This window comes from Pyxicephalus adspersus, chromosome 5 (assembly GCF_032062135.1).
Source record: "Pyxicephalus adspersus chromosome 5, UCB_Pads_2.0, whole genome shotgun sequence".
NCBI lineage: Eukaryota > Metazoa > Chordata > Amphibia > Anura > Pyxicephalidae > Pyxicephalus > Pyxicephalus adspersus.
In genome coordinates, this window is record NC_092862.1 from 78,638,683 (window position 1) to 78,657,525 (window position 18,843).

An 18,843-nucleotide genomic window follows, 5' to 3' on the forward strand; every position below is an offset into this window, starting at 1 on the left:
TCACAATGTGAAACTACAAAGATATTTTTGCCAAATAAGACAGCATTTCATCTATCCTTGTCGCTGCTTGTGTTTACCATGCCTCTTGCAGTAAATATATAACCTCCCACGTCGCTTAACAAAAAAACAGTCTTTGCAGCGTTTCTTGAGGGTAGTTTTTGTTTTGAGCCCCGAGGTCTGCTGTAAAGGCAGGAGGTGACTGCTGGTGAGGAAATTGGAATTTCTGAAGCACTGAAAATTCTTTGAAACGGTATACTGCATGAAGCCATTGAAAGACGTGGAATAATGAACAACATTGTGGCTCACAAAAGACAGAGGCTTGGACAATGAAAATAGGGCTCTTCTCAGCAAAAGAGATGCCATTGTCATAGCTAAAGGGGGAAAAAAAGCATAGCATTAAAAAGTTATACAAGGAGCATTAAAAGTTAACCCTAGCTGACATTTTGTGTACCAATTTTCAGATTTTATTTTTTTTTTTAATAAAAATACAATATTGTACCGTACAGTATGGTACGGTATGTGTGGAAAGAAAATAGAATCCACAAAAATACTGCTGAAATAGATTTGTTTAGAGAGAGACAGCACTACATTTTTTTCTGACATTTCTATAATACCAGTTAACTAGGTGAAACAATGCACACATAATGCATCTGAAACAAAGAGGTTACATAGACAGGTAGTCACCGGGTTACATATGAGGTAGGGACTGTAGGTTTGTTCTTAAGTTGAATTTGTATGTAAGTCGGAACAAGTACATTATTTTAATAAATGCAATTAGGACAGATGTCTGTCTCAACATATTATTAGGCAGTGTGGTATCAGTTCCTGTATAAAATCCTCACTGTGAGTTAACCACAAAGTAAGCAAAAAAAAAAACAAAAAAAAAAACAAAACTTTATGGTGCCTAGACATTGATTAACAGTAAGCTGTTCTTCTGGAGCAAGCTGTTTCTTCAAAAAGAAACAACTTCAGAGTTTGTCTTGGTCATTAACCCCCCACAGCAGGATTCCCACTTTTACCATGTGGGTTTACCATGCAAAAAGCGGTAATCCCGAGTCACACTCGGGGGTTGCTAAAAACAAAACAAAACAAAAAAAAAACACTTACCTTGTTCCATTGGCATCCCCTGGCACCGTTTCCCAGTGAAATCAGTGCATGCGTTGGTGCGGGAGAAGCGGCAGGAAATTCAAATAATTTTGTGTTGGATTCAATACAAAATAGCTGTATTGAGTCGAATACAAAGAAACCTTTATATAATATATATATATATTATACATTATACATGCTGCTGTACAGTTATATTACGTTTTACTTTTTTTTTTTTTAAAAAGACCTTTGTGTGTTTTATTTACAGTTTATTATTAAATGTATTAATTATTGGACATATTTCGGTGAGTTATGCCTAAGAATTATAGGCCTACAATGTAAAATAAATTTCCATGCAAAAAAATGTAACGCTTTTTTCGTGAAAATACAGACAGAGTTAGTAAGCTAAGGGGGTTAAAGGGTTACAAGAGGCTGCAGAAAGAACTCCTTAAGATCACCCACAGCCCCAGCTGTGTTTAGCAAAAGATTTTTTCTGCAAGTCATGCAAACTGCCCCCTCCCCCATCAAACCTCCATCCTGCACAGAGCAAGCAGGGAAACCCCATGCATATCTAGGAAGTATTCGTATGTCCTTAACCCGGGGATTACCTGTATAACATGTGTAAACAAATAAGATGCAAAAGATGTTTTTTGGTTGCTCGTGCTGGTCAAATGTGCTTATTTAGTATTTCAGATTACAATTGCCATAAGGAGTTTGGTGATTTAAAGAAAATTAAGACTGTGACTGACTTTTTTCTCTTGGTGACTGGAGAAGTACTGAAGCAGCTGAATGGGATGATAGAAGAAGACAAGAATGCCTTTTTCTGCTACATGTAGGATGCCAGCTCCTATTTCAATGATGTTCTGAGAATCTAGAAAATGATGAATAAAACATATTTTTAAGTAAAAAGCTGAATACCAGCTTTTATGTCTTTAGCCATTCGATGGTCACCAACTGATTTTCAGCATTTATTGCAATATTCTTCCTCTTCCCATTCACACCCTACATCCAAATTCCAGCAGTGCTATCATCCCCTCTTTTTCCCCACACGTTCATACCTTTCATCAATCATATGTCTTATGCAATTCCTACACCCCCATTGATTCCTCACTACTTTTAAAATATACAACCTACATCAACAAGCCACCCACTGATCTGACCTGCCCCCACAGCCACTAACAATATGTTTGCAAAATGGACTCAAACTCTCATGTCTCCTTTAAAAACTGAGCAGACCAACCAGCACCAGTATTTAAAGGTATTTTAGCCCAATCTCTAAGACTTTTTATGGCTCCTGCTAAGTTTAAATGTGCCACCACTGTGTCTGGTCCTAAAAAACATTTACATGTCTAATAATTCTGCAATGCTGGTAACATGGGTCTTTACTACATCCTGAAGCATCTCTAGAAACCAACACTTTGATTTTGTTTCTTTTTTTCAGGTCTGTCTTTACACTATTCCATCATTGTTAATGAGCTCAGCTGGCAGAACCTGATCCTATTTGTATTCGGAGAAATGATTTGGTGATAGGATACAGCAGGTTAGGCAAAGGAAGCATATAGACCTAACCCTCAGCACTGGAGCAGTCTCTATAGCTGGAGATGGCTATCTTGGTACAGGCAGGGGGTTCCTTTCTCATGTCAGGATAGAGAGGACTGTTGGCACAATTGTGCCTGGGCTCACTCACATAGTGGGATATGAGACTAGAAGTCAGAGGAAACCGTGCCTAAGAAATTGTGCTGCAGATGTACATTCTATGATACTGTACATAAGAGTAACTAATCACACTCACATAGTAGGAAGTGAGATTTTCGGTCAGGGCTAATAGTGCTTTAGAACTTATGCTGGAGATATACAGCAAATTTTCTGGGTTCTGCCTAGGGACAATAAACAGTACTAAAGTATAGCAAATCCCATTTTTTAAGTTCATGTTCACAGGTGGCAGGTCCCTTGCATGCCTACACAACCAGACGCTGGGTTTTTGTGGAACCTGCTACCTCCTAGGATATGGGGAGTTAGTATGCCAGGAGGGAGCAGGGTTACCCTTGTTTGCCTGAGTGTGAAAAGAAAACAAGTTAAAAAAAAAAAAGTAAAAAAGAGAAAAAAAAAAGAATGCATTTTAAAATTGGGGAGGGAAAACTTTTAAACAATGGTTAATGGTACTTCTGGTGAAAGAATTGCTTATGCATTCTTTGCCAGAACCTGCACTAACTTATAGACAAACTATAGCTCTGCAATTAAATACTGCGATCAGACAGGATTTTATTGCACATTTGACAGGTGATGCTCCTTCTGCAATAAAACATTGTCACCTCCCTGTTCATGATGTTGTCTTAAGCTGCGTGTACACGTGCAATTCTTGCCATTGGAAAGGATCTTTCAGGACCCTTTCCAACGATAAGAACCGCACGATGCATGAACGATGCTGTACATACAGCACTGTTCTGCTCTATGGAGAGGGGAGGGAGAGTGACAGAGGGGCACCATGCTGTGCACTCTCCCCCTTCCCTTGCATTAGGATCGCTCGTTGTTCATCGTCCGTGGATCCGCCAGGACAGATCCACAGACGATGAACAACGTGGGCTGTACATGCACCAGATTCTCGTCTGATATCCGCCCTAAGCCGATAATCGGGCGAGAAAAATTTGACGTGTGTACGTAGCTTTAGAGTACAATAAGTTAGAATGCGCAGCTCAGAGTAGAAAGCCAGGGTATGCCTGCATCCCCTGAGGTTGGGGAGACCAAATAAATCTGCTGTGCATGCACAAGAGTTATGTCATTCAACTTAGCCAATCAAGATGGCCAGAGATCCGACACCCATAAGGAGACCAGGTGAAGATGGGGGCACTAATGTCCTACTTTGAACTGGTGGTCATGTAGGTTTTTTTCTTCTAGTATGGGACAGGCAATGTTCCTTCTGAGTCTTACTTGCCTGATTGCAGCCCACTTTGCTGCCAATGATGCCTGGCAATTACAGCTTCCCTTACGCGTGCTGGGAATTAATGAACTCCTGGCCAGGCGATCAAAAGATGCGAAGATCATTTTCAGGAACAGGAGGATGAACACTGTATTTAAATGAGTGCTGGTGAGTATTGCATGTTTCGTTGCACTTAAAGCAGAGAATAGATTTTCATTTTTAGACGTACATCTGAACAACTGTCTCCCCATTATCGCTGAGTGATCTCTCCTGCTGGACCACCAGACAATAAACAGCTAAAGACCACTTCCGTTTACTATAGGGGAGACACTCTGGGGCGCCACCAGCTTATCCTCCCTCTCCATGAAAGTGGAAGTAAACCCAAAACAATGAAATCACAGTTCCCCCCTTTAATGCTGCAGATCAGTTGATCTGTCGGGAGGTTTCTTCCATCCTGTCCTGCGTCATCCCGGTATCCTTCTTCGGACCGGGATCTTCTTCTGGATTCTCCTTCCTGCGTCACCTGATCTTGCACCGCGCAGACGTAAGATCAGGTGGCATAGATTGGGGGGGGAAAAATTGCTGATCTCACTGCACACGCGTCAGACCGTTTTTTTTTTTCCTATTCATGAAAGGACTCCTTCCGTGTAGAAGGAGCAGCCAGGGCCTCTCGGGATACCTACATCACACATCTTGGGAGGCTCCGCGCTCCTATTAAGTCTTGACCCATTAACTGAGTTGCAGTAAAAAAAAAAATGTTTTACTTTAAATAAAAGGGTTGTCTATGCTTCTATGTAAAGTAAGAATTCTGAATTTAGGAACAGGTCTGTACAGCTCTGTCACAATGCAGGATGTGTGGGGAGTTTTAGACTAAAGTTTGTACTGTGTCACCCTGACCTCCATGTTTGTATCTTTGTGACAGGCAGAGTTCTGTGAATCTTCTCTCAGGTATTCCTAATATCACCACGGTGTAATGTCTCTATCCATAGCAAACCATAACACGTGCTGTACAATGTATAATCAGCGCTCTATACTGTACGCCATTACCGAACTCTCCTCTCACCACTATGCCGCCGGTGCCACATTCGCTCTATATCAGAGATATTGTAACATATACACATTCACACTACTAACCTCCACATGCACTTTACGCCCTCCAAATACCCCGTGTACACCGCTACAGTTTATGACAGCAGCCACGTGACGCGTCCTTCTTCCTTCTTATTGGTTGAGACTCGTCAGGTCCTTCCACTCTACAGGAGAGCCGCTCGAACTGCTTCCTGGGTTAGGGAAAGTAAGCCGGAGGTGACATTAAAGATGGCGGCCTCCTGGCTCGGTTTGGGTCGTATTTATGTGAAAGGTGTGCTGGGTAAAGGATTGAGTGGCGGCACACTGAGCTGTGCGAGTGTCGCCCGTAGTTTGCGATGTGTGAACACGAATAGCTGGAGACATCACAGCGCCCTGCAGTCCCAGTCTGGGGAGAAGGTCACTCACACCGGACAGGTCAGGCTATGTTTTAGTCCTAATTACTATTACTACTTATTATGTATTGTATGTAGTAGTGTATACATGGCAGTGTTATGCATGGCAATGTACAGTGAAGGGCAGCATAGGGAGTACAGCTGATGTTTGCTTGTCCTATGGGGTATTTGTGTGTGGCTGGGGGAGGTATAAAACACTTAGGTGAACACTAGAAATACAAAAGGTTCTTTATTTCAAAGGGGATAGGCAATGTCCCTTCTGCAATAAAATACCCTTACCTGCCTTTATATACATTCACCTGTTCTGTCCAGAATGCTGCTATTATTTTACCTCTTCTTGCTCATCAGCCATCTTGGTTGGCTGGGTCCACATGACATTCATTAGGTCCCAGCAGACGGCGATGAGGTAGGTAATAATGTTTTATAGGGGACATCGCCTGTCCCTTTCTGTAGCCTGATAACACTTTAGTTCTGCTTCAAATACATATATATGGGGGCTGCCAATTCAATCCTGACATTTACACAGCTCTGCCAAACCGCACAACCCAATCTGAAAGGGAAGAGCCCTGAAACACGTTGGCTTTTTTTTTTTTTTATCAAACCCAAGTAAGACTTCCCCTCAACCTAGAAAGTGGCCCTGCTTTTGTGGACTTTTCTTTGTATTGGCCTAAAGCAGGGGTCGGCAAACTTTTTGGACTACTAGGCCATTTCAGGAGGTCAAGAAGGCACACTAGGACAGAAGAAACAAGGTGTCCAAGGAAAGTTTTTTTTCCAACCGGGACTGCATTGAATTGCCCCTTGAGATTCGAACCACTTGAAAGTGCTGTTGGTGTCGTCGCACACTAAACACAATAATAATAATTTTTCAGTCCATCGCGGTTGAAGACACGAAGTTCGAGGTCAACCTCCCGGAGACTCATAGCTGCGCATTGCTTCTGCTCTTTAGGCATAGTAATTGGGATAACTCGCGATAACGCAACAATTCAGTTAGGCCTCATCCAACAATAAATAACTAAGGGGCATTAGGCCAGACTGGAATACTGGCTAGGCTATATCCGGCCTGAAGAACAACTGCAATAATTATACAATCTCTGGAGCCGGAGGTTTATATTATTGAGTTTAAAGAGATCACTTCTCTGTCACTCGGTTCTCTCTTTCTATCATCATGCTCCAAGTTAACACATAAGCAATGCAGCCCAACTCATTATGTTGTTTCTTCATCTCTCAGTCTAGATTTTACAATATAGAGACTGCAAGACTCCGAAAGCAATCATTTTTTGGCAGTAACACAGCTTGCCTTTAGTTTGCATATAATGGTGTATTGATGATGACAGAGATTCAGTGGAGTTTTACTACTACTTGTGTCTCAATTTGTTTTTATACTGGTGACCAAAATCATTGAGAGAGAATGTGAGGAGAAATTCAACATTTTTATAGTTGTCCTTAAAACAAGAACCTATGGAACTCTTCCAACGGGGACACTAAAAGTCTGAGAGGGGAGTTATGGGAATCGCTTGGAGCTGTAATAGTGAATGTTCATTGTTTAGTCATCACTGTCCTAGATGTCATGATCTGTATTTACTACGTATTCTTAATATTAAAGTAAAAACCCTATATGAATTCTTTACATAAAAAAATATTCTTTATTTTTAGGTATATGATGATAACGACTACAGGAAAGTAAGATTTGTGGGGAAACAGAAAGAGGTAAGAAGAAATAGACATCTTAAAAAATGCTTCTTAGCAATCTTTTTGGTACCTTGTGTGGTTTAGGATTTAACAATGTTTACAATGCATCAGAACTCAAGAATAAAGTAGTTCCAAATGTGGCAGCAGCATTTGTTTACATTATGGACCTATTTTTCTATATTTACATCTGGTGGCCCTGCTACCTGCAGCACTGGGTAACAAAACGGAGAATTTGACATTCAGTAAACATTCTTTGCAGGTGAATGTGTTTTAAATAGCAGTCATTGCCTTGCCAGTAGAGAATGTGGTTAGATTAGGGTTTGTGGAATACCAGGTTATCTGCCTCATAAAGAGGTTTTTATTAAGTAATGACATGGTGGAATTTGTTTTAGGTTAGATTTAAATCGTTTTAGTAGCTGCTACGGTCTAGATAACTTTTGGATTTTTTCTGTTTAATATGTCCTGATTTGTTAAACCCTAGAATTTAAACAGAGTGCACTTTACTTTTTCTCATGACTTGGTACATCATACAGTAAATACTGTCCCATCTATTTGTACCTAATTATATTTGTTTATTTACTGGCAGCTTCACCATGCTTGGTGCCTCAGCATAACATATTCATTGTGTCCCCATAGCTGCATTTACAGGGATCATAATACTTTGAGTGCCGCCTTTACACATGTATTTATGCATTTTGTTTTAGCCAAACTTATGAGGATGCTGATATGCAATGCTTAGAATGAAATAGTTAAATCAGGGTAATAAAATAGGGTAAATCAGCAAAGTGTTTAGTTTGCTGTATTCCTACCATTCTCCATCCTCATAGAAATTGGTGAGCCTGGGATACATTGCCCTGGTAGTGGCAGCTTCAGAGGAATTTTCATGTGATTGCGTCGAATACATCAAAGGATCAACAATAAAACTCCTAGGCACTATAATGGCTTGGAGTTTATGTGCTGCTCCTGCCAAGATGCTTTATGTCCTCATCAGAAGAATGTTTAAACAAAGTAGGTGAACTTGGAGGACTGGTTTGGCATACATTTAAAGATTATAGACCCTTTATAACAGCGGTCCCCAACCTTTTTGGCCCCAGGGACCGGTTTCACGGAAGGAAATTTCTCTGAGGACCGGGGGGGGGGGTGCACAGAGAGAAAAGAGAAGACATACTCTGGCATCTTCTCTTTTCTCTCTGTGCACCTCTGCTGCTTCAAAGCGATCACATGACATCTGACAGCCAATCGAGCTGCATGTCATGTGCTCGCATTGCTTGTACACAGACTACTGTGTACATTTACCGGCATCTCATACAAACACCGCTGCGGACCACTTCCGGTCCGCGGATGGTGGTTGGGTGCCGCTTCGTTTTCAATAATGGATCATGTACTCGCGGCCCACTGAAAACACCGCCGCGGACCGGTAGTGGGCCGCGGCCCGGTGGTTGGGGACCGCTGCTTTATAAGGTTGCCACATTTGTAATTTTATACTTTACCAGGTAAACTGACGTGCATTTTAAATGCTTTACATAAATGTTTTAATTAATGGTAACCAGTGTCTGTAATATAAGCATGTGAATAAACCAATCTGATTTCAAGGAGTCGTGACCTCATTTGATCTCGCAGACTCTTTTTAATTGTAGCTAGTTCTGTTTTGCAGTCAGGAACTAGAGCCAAAACAAACAACACTGGGTTCTGCAGGAGCACGAATTGATTATGGATGATTCACAGTTGTTCTTAGAACAAGTTAAGGGGAATTTGTCTAATGGGAACTTGACCCGTTATGATGCTTAATCATGCTGCATCCCCAATTATAACTCTGAAAACTTAGGTGACTGTCCTGCTCTCCTGGATCATCTCCGTTTTCTTTCTACTATAGGCTCCTATGTCCTATGCAAAATGCCCCCTGATGGTGTTAATGCATTCTGCTTAGAGTTGTGCTGTGCTCTGCTGTTAGAGTTCTACCTTTTGTGAGTCCTCCTCTGTGGCAATGCGTGTGGCTGGGTCCTCTCCTCAGCCACCTGAAAAGTGTTTATGCAATTGTCAAAAGGCTACATCCTCATTAAGTTGCTCCCTCATTTGGAGGGGGGGGGGGGTGCGTCAGAGGGCGTCTGTTGATCTGTAGTGTGCCTGGAGTTGCAAATTCCAGTTTCATTCCCTGTCATTTCACTTCCTATCTTCCTGTGTCTCTGCACAGACAAGCAGGTCCCAATCGGGGCCTCTTGGGCTTTCTTTAGAAAGATGTATTTGCCCCAGTACTTGTAGATGAATGGTTTAGGGAGTTACTTTAACTTGTTTACTATTCCCAAACAAAAAGGAGCATTTGCTCTAGCTCTTTGGGGCAGGAGCCTCAACTCCCCCTCTGTCACTGTAACTGTCTGTTATTTGCAACCCCTATTTAATTGTACAGCGCTGCACAATATGTTGGCGCTATATATAAACTGATTATTATTTTTATTAACCACCTGAGCGTTACACTGAGGTCTAGATTTCTGTACCAAAAGTGATCCACTGTTTTTCATGAAATTTTTTTTTATTTTGTATTGGATTGAATACAGGAGTTTGTATTGAATCCAATACAAAATGAATGAATGAGTTTCTATTTGAATTTCCCGCACACGCGCCGACGTCATCGCGCACGCAGGGAGGAGCCGTCCGGTTTTTTTTTTTTTTCTGCTGGACGGCTTCTCGCTTCAGAGATCATCCGGCGCTGGAAGAAGGACGTGGACGATCAGCGGGACCAGGTAAGAAGCCGGCCGGCTTGTGCCGCCGGCTGGCACAAGATGCCAGCCGGCGGCACACAAGATGACGGCCGGCTTCTTACCGGTCCCGCTGGCACCCGACGAAGGACACCCGATGCTGGAGAGGGAGATCGACGGAGGACGACGCTGGAACACGACGCTGGATGAGCACAGCGGGACCAGGTAAGGATGTGAAAAAACTCAGGGTTAACCATCCTAGCCATTTTTTTTTGCCCGTACGAAGGTCGGGCTTAACGGCTAGGAGGTTAATAATAATAATCTTGATCCTCAACTTGCCTCCTTTCACCAGTGAGACTTTGTGGCTTCTGTGGACATTAACAATATCCCAATGCACCAAGGCATGGTGCTTCAAGTTCTGCCACTCATTTCCACCTTGGGTGTTTTGGGAGCACAAAAGAAGTGTCACTGGGTCCTGGACTTTAAAAAAAAAAAAAAAAATGTTTCCAAAGCTGACTCATCACTTTGGAGTTCAAAATGTCCTTTCCTTTGGACACTCTTTAGACTAGACTTTTTCATTGTTGGGTTTAAGCTGTTCAGTTCAGAAGCTGTCCAACTCTTCATTTGCATGAAGCTTTTTGGAACTGATGGTAGTCTGTTTTGAGGTGTTTCCTTTGCTCAATGTCACTCCTGACATCTGCAAATTCTATCAGACAAGTTGATTTTGGTTTCAATCAAGAATGAGATTATGGCTTCAGTTTTCCCCCCAGAGATTTGTTTTCTGTCGGGTGGTGGGAAGCTGTAGCTGTCTAGTAAAAAAGTGGGTGGGCAAGACACGGCAAATTTAGTGCTCCCAGTTCTTTATGCCACAGGTATCCAGTAACCTCTTATTGTGTCAGTGTTCTACCTTCCCCCTATACTTTATTCCAACTTTCTAATGCTTGGCTTGTTAGAATGCCCAATTGTTCCATATTTCTTTTTGTGTTATGTCCAAACTGTTCAGTGCTGTGTATTTTGATCTAACTTCTTTGTGTTCCATGTTTTAAGAGTGTAATTCCTTGTAGTAGTGTTATAGTATAATGTGGTTTAGTTCACATTAGCAGTACAAAAACTGGCACATTTTCTGCCCATGTGTGAGATGGAACAATTTTTTTTTTTAGATTATAGGAAAGCCCCTGATGATACCTTCCAGATGTTGGGCATTTACCCTGCAGTCTTTACCACCTTGGCAGTAAAGACGAAAAGGGAGGGGTCCTCCCCAAAAATGGAAAAGAATACCAACACATTGTTGCATTATATAAAAGGGGAAAGTCACCCTTTATATAATGTAAAATGTGGTGATGCATTAACAGCATTGTGCATGTGATAGGAAGACGCAGGACAGCCAGTATCCCCCTCTCAGCATTGCCCATATTTAATAAAAAAAAAAAAAAAGAAAATAATAATAAAAGAATAAATTTATGCCTACTTTTCACTAACCTACAACTGTCATACTGTGCTACCCTTTCTGCTTCTAGTCTTTGAACTCCAGTTCCTCTGGAATGGGCAGGTGCAGGGAACTGAAAATGTAGGTGCAAGTGTGGGACACGTGTACAGCCCCCCCCCCCCCCCCCCAAATGTCATTACCATGGCATCAATAGAACATTAAAAACTCCTCCCATCAAACCCCCCTGCCCCTTTAACCCTATTTTCACTAGCACAGGGAGGTGCAGGTAAACAAAAATATAGGATGCAAGTGGGTCACTTGTGGCTAACACTCCCACACTTTCTTCACCTTGGCATCATTACAACATAACCTCCACCCATTAAAAGATGCTGCCCTGTTGCACATGACTGTACCCTTCCAGTACCAGAACCCCGATTTTTGTTTTGATTGGCAGAGTTTTTTTGTGTTCTAATGCCATAGTGATGAAATTTTAGGGTGTGTTATCTACAGATGTTCCCCTGCGTTTTCAGTTTTCTAAATCTCCTCATTCCAGAGAAATTACAGTTAAAGTGTTAGAAGTAGGCAGTAATGTGTAACAGGGCAATGCCTTTGTTATAGTAATGACATGTTAGTGGGGGGAGGGGGGGGGGGTTTGCACCTACATTTTTGGTTTTGTACACCCCACAATTCTAGAGAAATTGGCGTTGAAAGAGAAACAGACAGGGTAACATAGTATGAAAGTCATAGATTTATGACGGGTAGGTATAAATTTAGAGGCCCAACCCTAATGCTCCCTGCTATGAAAGTATCAATTAAGGACTCCTAGGTGCACTGCTTTTTAAACCATGTTGTATTTTTACAATTCTGATCCCCATATCTTTAAATTCTTAAAATATGGTGGTTATTATTAACTAAGAGGGACCTCTGTGCACCCTGAAAATTTCAAGTTATTGTGAAATATGGTTTAGGAGATATGAAGGTTTGTACACAGAGAGCTGTATAGTTGCAGAATATATCATGCAGCATTGACATGCACAGCTAATAGTGCTGCCTATGACGTCATTACACTGGGGCGGATACATTTTTACATTTTTTTTTTTTTTTTTTTTAAATAAAAGCCACAGCACTGCTAGAGCATGGGGGAGGGACAACCTATGTCCGGATCTCATTCTAGCTGTGCTGTTCTCCCCCCACCTGGCTCTTACCAGCAGCTGAAAATCCCCTGAACGAATGACAGCTGAGAACCAAGCAGCCTCCCTGTTGTCTGTTCAGAGAATGAGAGCCGCGGATGAGAGCCGTGGATGAGAGCCAGACCAGGAGCTCACGACAGCTGGGCGTTCTACCCACTAAAAGGGGGCTGGGGCGAATTTTGGGCTTGATGGCTCAGGAATCTGTCCCTTAAATCAGGGAAGTCTTGGAAGATTATCATAGTGTGCTCTCAAATACTAGGTATTTAGGCATCTAGGCCATCTTGCTTCCTAAGAAAACATCAAGAGTTAGGGTAATTTGGCTGTTCTTTATCATTGGACCAATCTGTTGGAAGACCATGCAATCCAAATTCGGTGCTTTACCATCGAGGCAGTGAATACATCAATCATCGGGGACAGACAGGAAGTTTTGCTGCTTCAGGAGTAATAAACCGTCCCTTGTATTGGCTAGAGGTGCATAATAGGCATTGTCATCCTTTACATTCCAGTAGATAATGGGCATTTAGATTTCCTTAGTCAGTAGAACCAGGACATGGGATGTTGATCTTTATAGCTAGAGGTGTTCTAGGACTCAACAGCTGACTATAAGAAGTAGTTGATACTCTGGTTTCCCCGCCCATTGAATCAAGTTACTCTGTTTGCCTGATCCTAGAGGATCAAGGGAAAGGGTCATTCTAGAGATCCTCATTGGCCCAGGTGGATACTCTACCTATCTGTTTAGTCATCTAACGCAAAGATCAAGGGCCCTAAGCATCAGTCTGCTCTCCCAAAGTCTAACTTGGTATTATGCTTCTCATTGTAAGGGGCTGGGGCATCTCTTAGCCTGTGATTCCTATGATGATAAAAGCTTGAAAGTCATAGACATGGAAGATATACTTCAGTTGTTCTGAGTCTGGAGAATATCAGCCTAGGAGTGAGTGAACCACATCACTTGGACTTCTGCTTGGCCTTTGGCCAGGTGGACAGCTTCTGGGCTTACCAATAGTATTTCTTCCTGTTCCCCTCAATGGATGGCAACTCTATTGAGAAACAGGTACTGTTTATGATTATGCTCTTTGTATTGACTTGCTGGTAGTAGGGTATATCCTGGGCTAGCTCTATTTTTTTTTTTTTTTGCTCAGTTTCATAGGAAAATGCAAATGTTTTGCTTTTGTTAATATTTGTATTATTATGTCATTTGTTAAATTGGGTGGGAGGACAGAGGAACCTTAAAATAGGACTTCAAAATGGTCTAAACCATATACTTTATACACATGTATCTTGGTACAAAAAATGTACACACCTTGTTAGGTAAGACATCATACATATAAGAATGTAGAAATCAAGACATATGGCAATCCGAAAAACAGAATTTGATTGAAGAAATTAGAAGATATGTGATCTTCAAATTGTGATCAGACCAATCATACAGTAATTGAAAAGCTAACATGTTTCCCTGTATTTTTGAGATGACATTACCTACTTTTTAAGGGTATGATAACATGTATGAAGTCTGAATTCATGTGACCAAATGAGAAGAAAAAAAAAGAATCCAATACAATATATAGATGCATGTTTGCCTTTTCACTGATGGGTTGTGATTATAACTTTATGTGCAAAATTCCTTTTTTTTTTTTTTTTTTTTTTTTTTGTAATAATATCTTGAGGCTTTATCAGATGAAGGTGATGCATAATGCAGATCCTTTGCTGAGCTATTTGTTGGCCACTTTGTATTTTTCTCGAAGCACGGCAAATGTTTTATTTCCCGTCCCTTACTCATTTATCTGCTAGAGAGAATGTCTCTGTATTTCTCCAGTAGGATTGATTTTCAGAGACCAAGCATTAATAATAAGGTCATCCATGCCTTGAGTGCCGTGCATTAAGTGACAGTAGTATGGCCTTTTTGTCATTCAGAAGTGTCAAGGCATCGCATGGCCGTCCCACAAAGTAGGTAGATGGGGTCTTTCAGCTGCCACAGTCGGTGCCTTGATGTCTGCCAGAGTAACCTGGAAGGTATTTGTGTTGTCAGTCACAGAGACATCACATTACTTTAAACTGTAACACAGCCTATGTGCGGTTAGCTGTCTTATCCATCAGCATGAGCAGATGGAAACAGTACATCATTTTAATGCACCTATTAGGAATACCCCCATAAGGAGACAGACAGAGACGTACTCTGTGCAAATGGAAGCTTCTTGGAGTTATGATCATATCTGTTTTCTTACTATGAGACTGTTCTAGTGGTATTGAAAAATTTTTTTTACCAAAACACACTACTACAGTGGAATCCGTTTAAAATTTGTTTTTCTATATAAATTAGTGACATATATTGAATTTTTATGTAGGTTTTATCTGAGTATTAGATCATAGATTGCTACTTACAACTCAGTATCTGTACAACCTCATGAAGACACGGGATTTAATCCATTTTATAATGTTTTTGTAGGTGAATGAGCAGTTTGCTATTAACTTGATTGCAGAACAACCTGTTAATGAATCTGAAAACCGAATTGTATCCTGTGATGGAGGAGGTGGAGCTTTGGGTCATCCTAAAGTTTATATCAATTTGGTAAGTCCTTTCAAACCTGGAATTACCCTGCTTTGTAGTGATTCTTGTGAAACTATACATATTTTGTAAAATGAGGAACCAGCTAATGACAGCATTACTATATATCTGCAACAGCACATCCCTGACGAATCTCTTTGCAGCTTTGCACATGTGCTCACTCTCCATTCAGTCCATTAGGGAGTATCTGCCCCCCCCCCCCCCCTCCTTTTTTTTTTCTTATCTCCCTACAGAAGTGTATGAACTCTACATAGACTTGGATGAAAGTTCACTGCTTATTCACTGGCTTGGAACCCAAGACTTTTACAAGAGGCTTATGTATTGGATCTTGTCAATGATACCACACTAGGTCAGGATGATATTCAATGTGCAGTTTCCTTTTAAAGTAGTGGTTTACAACATTCTTTCCTCAATAAAATAATTTCCTGAGAGATTTCATCTATTTATTTCCATGGCTGTTGGGCATATGCTGCCTGTGCAGTGTCTACGAAGAGAAATGCAATAGTTGCCTGTCTGTCACTGCTATTTTCTATTTTATTCTGGAAGACTGACCCAGAACATACATAAGGAATTTGAAAGTAAAACTTTAATCGCTTCTCTGCATTTAGAAGAAAGTGCAGTGGACAACATTACGTATTACACTGTATACTTTGACCATAGCAGCCATTCCTATGTGCACATGTGTTGTAATTTTTAAAGATGCTTATAGTCTAAATTGTTCTGAGCATTCTGGCTAACTTGCTACAGTTCCATTGGACTTTAATTATTCTTCCATTTCCTCTTTTTGACAGTAAACTTAGACTGGTGTAGTGATTTTTGAGGTTTGTGTTCTCTGGAGGCCGCACCATCTGTTACAATTCCTTGTTAATCTTAGTTCTGGAGATACCTTCTTATTTTGTCTGTTTTGGGGATCATTGATTAATCACAACTTTCTTTTCCAGTTTGACAGAAAAAGGCACAAAAAAGCTGAAAATTGACATCCTATTAGCAAAACATGAGTGTAGAAACACAGACCATAACTGCTCTTCAAGTACTTGGTGTAAAAATCTAATAAAAAAAAAATATGCAACTTCCTCCATGAGTGTTATTTAAAGAATTGTACAAATAGGGTTAGAAAGGAGATAAAATGAAAATCTATCCCCCCTTTCCACATCTGCACTTATACACCTATGTTTAATGCATACGCATACTTTTTACAGAATTTAAAAAAGGTGGTAAATGAGGTAAATATTTAATAAATAGAAGTGCAAGTTTTTTTTGTTTTTTTTTCATTATTTAGGTATTTGGACTACTTAGCTTAAGTTGAGATAATGGTATCTGAGAATATGGCTCACTCAAAAGTTGCATCATAGGGATATAATGTATTTTCAAAGGTACAATAATATTTCTTGGCATTTAGGACTAAATCTGACTGGGGGATTGAGCACTACTGACTACTGTGTAGGAGTCCACCAGTGCAAATTGATACTATCAGAAATAGAATACAGAACAGAGGATTGCCTGAAAATGGAGAGTTGGCTTGTTTCCCCTACACAAAAAGGCATGAGTTTAAAATTTACCATGGGGATTTATGATACAGTGTAAAATTTTCATGACAAGGTTTCAAGTATAAAAAAAAAAAGAACCTGCCATTGCAAGAACTATTGCCAAATTACTTTGTTTCAGTGATATTATGTTAACAGTGTAGAATGGTAAAATGGCACATGCTTATAGTATTTACAAGTTTTATTTTTTTCTTTCCTGCAGGACAAAGAAACAAAGACAGGAACTTGTGGATATTGTGGGCTTCAGTTTAAACAGAAACATCATCACTAAAATTTGCATTATCAATAACCTATGTAATCATAATAAAAACCTATAATAATTTATTTTCCACGGTTTTTTTTTTTTTTTTGTTTTTTTTTGTTTTTGTCTTGCATTGGTCCCGATACCTTCTGGCTCCTTCAAACATGAAAAAGAAATGGCTTGTTGTTGAGTAGCCATCTTTTGAGTGTAAAGTGCTTTTCTTTTCCTTCAATATAGACCCTTAATTATTCAGAAAGAGTACCAATTGTATACAAATTCAGAATCAGAAAATATCTAAGTAACATTAATAATGTACGGTAATTACCGGTAATAAGTTTTTTTAATCATATATATTTATTCAGAATTCTTTTTCTTAAACCTTATACATAAAAATATTATTATTATAAAAATATTGGTATTTATAAAGCAGGGAATCTGATATTCCTTCAAACATTCCCTGGTGAAGAATCAATTGAACCATTGAAACGCATGAACCTGGAATTGAAGAGACCCCGTAAAAGTGTAGAATTTGATTACACCACCAAACTTTGTTACTCTTCTTCATATCTATTTCCTTCTAAGCAAGCTACCAGCTTTACCTGTACCTAATCTAATATTCTGCTGCAAGACACACTCTAAGTAAATTATTTGGCAACTACACAAACTTTAACAGTCACTGCTACATATCTCTGAGGAACCTCTTAGTGGCGAAACGTGTTGGGTAAAAAGACTTAAACCATTCAACAAAATATGCTAGCTAACTGTTTGTATTGTGTGTCCAATTCCACCCCATGATATTAATGGGTTGGTGACTATGTATTTGTAATTATGCAGGGTTCTCCCCAGGCCCTTTTAGCCGGGTGCACCACCCGGCACTTTTCAGCACCCACCCGGCTGTTTTTGGGTGGTTACTAAAGAGTTTGGTCACAATACAGGGGCTGCCACCCACCTACAATTTCTTCCCACCCGGCTGAAAAAAAATTCTGGGTTGAGCACTGTTATGTATGAATCTTGGTATAAATACATATTATTGATTTATTTGATTACGACCTCAAAGCCCCATCTCTTTCTTTCTCTCTATTTTCCTGTTATTTTTAACGACAGGTGTGGCCACCCTATACATTCTTGTAATTATCAGATAAGAGGGATAACCTGCCTTCTTACACCAGCGGTTGCCAAGGGGGAAATGAGCAATTTGCGCCTCATAGGTCAGTTCCCACTGACACCAATGAGCTTTTTAGCCATCTGTAATGGTGGCAGCCTTCCCACTTGCCAGCAATGTGAGAGGCATTCTACCTACTTACCACCACACTAATCTAGATATAGTAATTTTAGCAGTGGTTCTCAATAATAAAAAGTTTGAGAAACACTAGTATGAATAGATTGGTGCGTCCAATGATTCAATACTTGATCTGAACTATTTATTTTCATATATCTAATCAAAATATTGACCATAACCCAAAAACTGCTTCAGTTTTGATATAACAAATACCTAATATACATTAGGTCTAGCTCAATTGCCTTTGAGATTCCAAAATTTTCATCATAAATTGAAAGATTTTTATTGCTTTTTAGGTAAGGTAATCTGACAGCAGTTGAGTAAGACACTATTAAGAACATAAAAGGTGAAAAAATTTTGGTATCAAATGATCACTGCTATAGAAAAAGCATCTGCAGATGGAGGTATAGTTGCCAAAGCTGTACAACAAAGGTAACTGGTGATTTTATTGAATAGTTATGAGAACTTTTTTGAACTGTTGTAGTAAGTTTTAAAAATACTTTATTAAATGGTACAAAACAATATTACTTATAATTGTAATTTTATATAATTATGTTAAAACTATATTCATACAAGATATTTCTCCCAGCGTTCATTAGGAGGCACATCCGACTTCTAGCACTGCTGTGTCTCCTAGAAGTTGGACATGAAGATTAAAAAGCCGCATGTCATCTGGGTGGCTATGGACATTAAAATATGTACATATTATTAACAAGCAATGAAGGGTTTACCAA

General features: G+C 40.0%; 1 protein-coding gene and 1 long non-coding RNA gene across 2 annotated transcripts; one reads left to right on the top strand and one right to left on the bottom strand.

Moving 5' to 3' along the window:
* Positions 1 to 228: 228 nt before the first annotated feature.
* LOC140331161 (uncharacterized) lies at positions 229 to 5,272 on the bottom strand. The gene is made up of 3 exons (XR_011920869.1): positions 5,138 to 5,272; positions 1,836 to 1,957; positions 229 to 371 (listed from the first exon to the last, which is right to left on the bottom strand). It is a non-coding gene; the product is annotated as an uncharacterized lncRNA (long non-coding RNA).
* On the top strand, positions 5,269 to 16,913 carry NDUFS6 (NADH:ubiquinone oxidoreductase subunit S6). Its single transcript, XM_072411926.1, has 4 exons — positions 5,269 to 5,506; positions 7,138 to 7,191; positions 14,926 to 15,048; positions 16,792 to 16,913. Exons 1-4 carry the CDS (start codon positions 5,321 to 5,323, stop codon positions 16,858 to 16,860), a joined length of 432 nt encoding a protein of 143 aa, XP_072268027.1. The 5' UTR covers positions 5,269 to 5,320; the 3' UTR covers positions 16,861 to 16,913.
* Positions 16,914 to 18,843: the final 1,930 nt, after the last annotated feature.

Bases quoted from the DNA above. Each gene is read 5' to 3' on its own strand.
- NDUFS6 (XM_072411926.1), top strand. From the start codon at position 5,321: ATGGCGGCCTCCTGGCTCGGTTTGGGTCGTATTTATGTGAAAGGTGTG. The intron at 5,507-7,137 runs GTCAGGCTATGT...CTTTATTTTTAG, and splicing joins AGGTCACTCACACCGGACAG to GTATATGATGATAACGACTA. The intron at 7,192-14,925 runs GTAAGAAGAAAT...ATGTTTTTGTAG, and splicing joins TTGTGGGGAAACAGAAAGAG to GTGAATGAGCAGTTTGCTAT.